Here is a 3,168-nt window from a genome sequence, read left to right on the forward strand (position 1 = left end):
AATATCAAATAAAAATAATGAAATATTAGATAAACTAAATATAAGCACACACACAAAAAAAACTACATTCAGCTCTTGTTAAAATTTTACGTTTCCCTAAATTAGGAAAAAGACTAAAACTAACAGCATATTACTACAGTAAAGTTGCAAAAAGTGTTTATTATAGATAAACTGAGAATTATAAAGCAAGACATATTATAAACACTCAGGAATGCCTCAATTATAGAACAGCAATAATATGAACCTCGGAAATCAGAACAGAAAACATCCAACCTAATACAGAGTTTAGCTGTGTAATATAGAAAACTTGCCAAAGTATCTTGGCTATTCAAGAGACAAAACAGACCCAACACATATGAGATATTATGGTTGTTAACTTGGTTTAGGAAAACAAATAAATTTATATATATATATCAAATGTATTTTAAAAATGTGTTTGAAATTAATTTTAGTCATTTACAGAGTTTTGAATGTCCAAGTGGTTCCAGATACTTTCAGTGCTCGTTATTCAGCAATCAGAAAAACATATCTTTATAGATTGGCAGTTGTGAAACCTGATGTATTACCTCATGTTCCATACAAATCAACTGTATTTCCAATTCCTATTATTGAAAAGGATAGATGCTTCTTTATTCAGTAGGTTTATTTAATTATGACCATTATGTTATTTATATCTAAGCACTTATGTATCAACTTAACTAATAGCAAACTTAAGGTTGAAGATCAACTTTATTGTATTAAAACAAAAAAAAAGTAGCTATGATCCTCAAAAGGATGACCATTACAAAACTTTGTAACATTCCTTGACATCTTCTTTTCATATTTTTTAATGAACTATGTTGCTGGAAGAGCTGATCCTCTGTCATTTTATTAAATTCTTGTTATGTTTCCAATACAATATGATTTTCCAAACTGTTTAGCCAGAAAAGTTTTATACGACTCAAAGTGTGAAATTAAATTTTTTGAAAGTTATGTATTTTTTAAAATTTATTAACTATTTATATAACAGTTTTCATTTTTTTTTTTTATCTTAGTACCTCTGTGTGATTAAAAAGTTACTTTAGTTGAAGCCAGGTTATTTAATTATGATTATTATAATTTTTCAATTTATTTCATTTTCCAGTGGAGAAGATGGTTGGGGATTGTGGTCAGCAAAAAAACAAAAATAAACAAAAAATTCTTTATTCATGCTGACATTTCAACCTGAGTTGACATTTCAACCTGAGTTTTAGGTCTTCGTCTCTCTCTTCACTGATGAAGACCTGAAACTCAGGTCGAAACGTCGGCACGAATAAATAATTTTTTGTTTATGTTTTTTTGCTGACAACACCCCATGACCATCTTCTCCACTTATTAATCTACGTTTAATTATCTACACCTCATTATTTCATTTTCCCCTTACATAATAGAATGAAACCAGTAAGTATTGACCTGTGACGGTGAGAACCCCGCTTTCCTAAAAAAATGGTCTAATGAGAAACTTTTGGAGGAAAAAGTTGTAGGTCTACTTCTATAGTTTCATCAACCGTTATTACTTTTTCTCATCAGCATGACATATGGAAATATGGCAGAGGATAAGAAACTTGGGATTTGCAGATAGCACCTAGTTTTTAATTTAAAGATCCGCAAATTACATTTCAATGTCTTGAAAATTGAAAGATTTACTCCATTTTAGAATTTTATATTCTTAACGTTATCACAATTTTTCAGACACTTTATAAACTAGTATCTTAGGGACATGATACTTCACTTTTATGAGTTTTTCCATCATCTTTTGGTTAACACTATATCCAAGCAATATTTTTTTTTTTTTGTGAGAAGATGTTTGGGGGCGGGGTTAGCAAAGATACGCAAATAAAAAAATGGTATTTAGTTTTTTAAATGGTTGCTTGCTTTTTAAAAAAGAAATAAGATGGCATCACCAAACATGGCCCATGTTCAAAACAGTTCTCTATTACACATAAAATTGAAGTTAATTACTTCAAAATTGTGTAATAATAATTTGAGAACATGGAAGGTCAACTGATGCATTTAATCTATTTGATTATTGTTAAGACGTAATTTTATTCCTCATCTACAGATTTTTGCAAATCATAATTTTAAGATAAAATAAGGAAGGAAGGAATAATGCATGTACTATTCTGTAATTTATAACTAAATTATTAATGTTTTAAGTAGGCTGATAATAAGTAGTCTAATCTTAGTGATAATTTTTTGATTGTGTCCATCATTATTTTTTAAAGAACAGAGAAACTGACTCGTGTATGTATAATATATTGTAATATCCTCTTTTTGAGTACATAGTATATTTTTATGTATAAAGGGTTTTTAATATGTTTTTATTTTATATATCATTTCAATATTGTTCATTTGCTTTGTCAAATCAAAAAGAAAGCTAATCAATTTTGTTCAGTCAAATATGGAGCAGAAAGATTGTTATTCAAAACAAAGAAGATGGCGGCGTTTGTCTTTCCAAAAGTTCATTGAATCGCAGGCATGTTGAGCAGATTCAAATATTTTAAAAACTTTATTTTAACTTCCCATCATAATTGAAATTACAATACATTTAATAAAAAATAGAAGTTAAGAATAAGTATTAAAGGAAATTATCCATAAAGGAAATCATTAGAAAAAACTCAAAACTATACTGCTACAATCGATGTTGAGAACTTACACCTAGAGAAGGGGAAGGAAGAAAACTTAGTTTTTGATTCTTTTGTTTCTTTTGTTTCTTAGGCGCGGGCGGGGAATGATGTTTTCTGGATGCAGAAGATCATCATCATCTTTTGTCTAGCTCAAGGGTAGACATCTTGAGAAAGAGGATGTCGAAGAGTCACCAAGAAGAATAAGGGGCTTTGTGTTTTCGTTTGCCAGTGAAGAGTGAAAACCTTTAGAGTACAAATTCTTTGTTAACAGTCAGTATTTGTATGCTGAAAGATTGTTTACAGCAAGTGTTAGTTTGTTGAGAAAGAAGATAAAGAAAATCTTCCATCATCAAAAGAAGATTGTATAAATTAGTTTGTGTTGTACAAAATAGAATTCAAGTATGTTTATAAAGGTAGTTAATAAACAAGTTGGCTGTTCTGATTGTCTAGAAACTCGCTCTGAGACTAAGAGTCTAAAATTTAAATAAAATTCTCCTATCTGTTTAATATTAAAGCTTTTCAT

The 3,168-nt window shown here is 29.1% G+C and overlaps 1 protein-coding gene across 1 annotated transcript in view; it reads left to right on the forward strand.

Annotated features, from left to right (window-relative positions):
- The window catches only part of LOC106692862 (tRNA pseudouridine synthase-like 1), a 16,087-nt gene that overhangs the window by 8,545 nt on the left and 4,374 nt on the right, over positions 1-3,168 (forward strand). The window contains exon 4 of the mRNA XM_014439075.2: positions 463-636. Within this exon, the coding sequence (XP_014294561.1) occupies positions 463-636 (174 nt within the window). The remainder of the gene's footprint in view (positions 1-462; positions 637-3,168) is intronic.

Source organism: Halyomorpha halys, unplaced genomic scaffold, assembly GCF_000696795.3.
Source record: "Halyomorpha halys isolate HHAL.00 unplaced genomic scaffold, Hhal_1.1 Scaffold74.1, whole genome shotgun sequence".
Classification (NCBI taxonomy): Eukaryota; Metazoa; Arthropoda; class Insecta; order Hemiptera; family Pentatomidae; genus Halyomorpha; species Halyomorpha halys.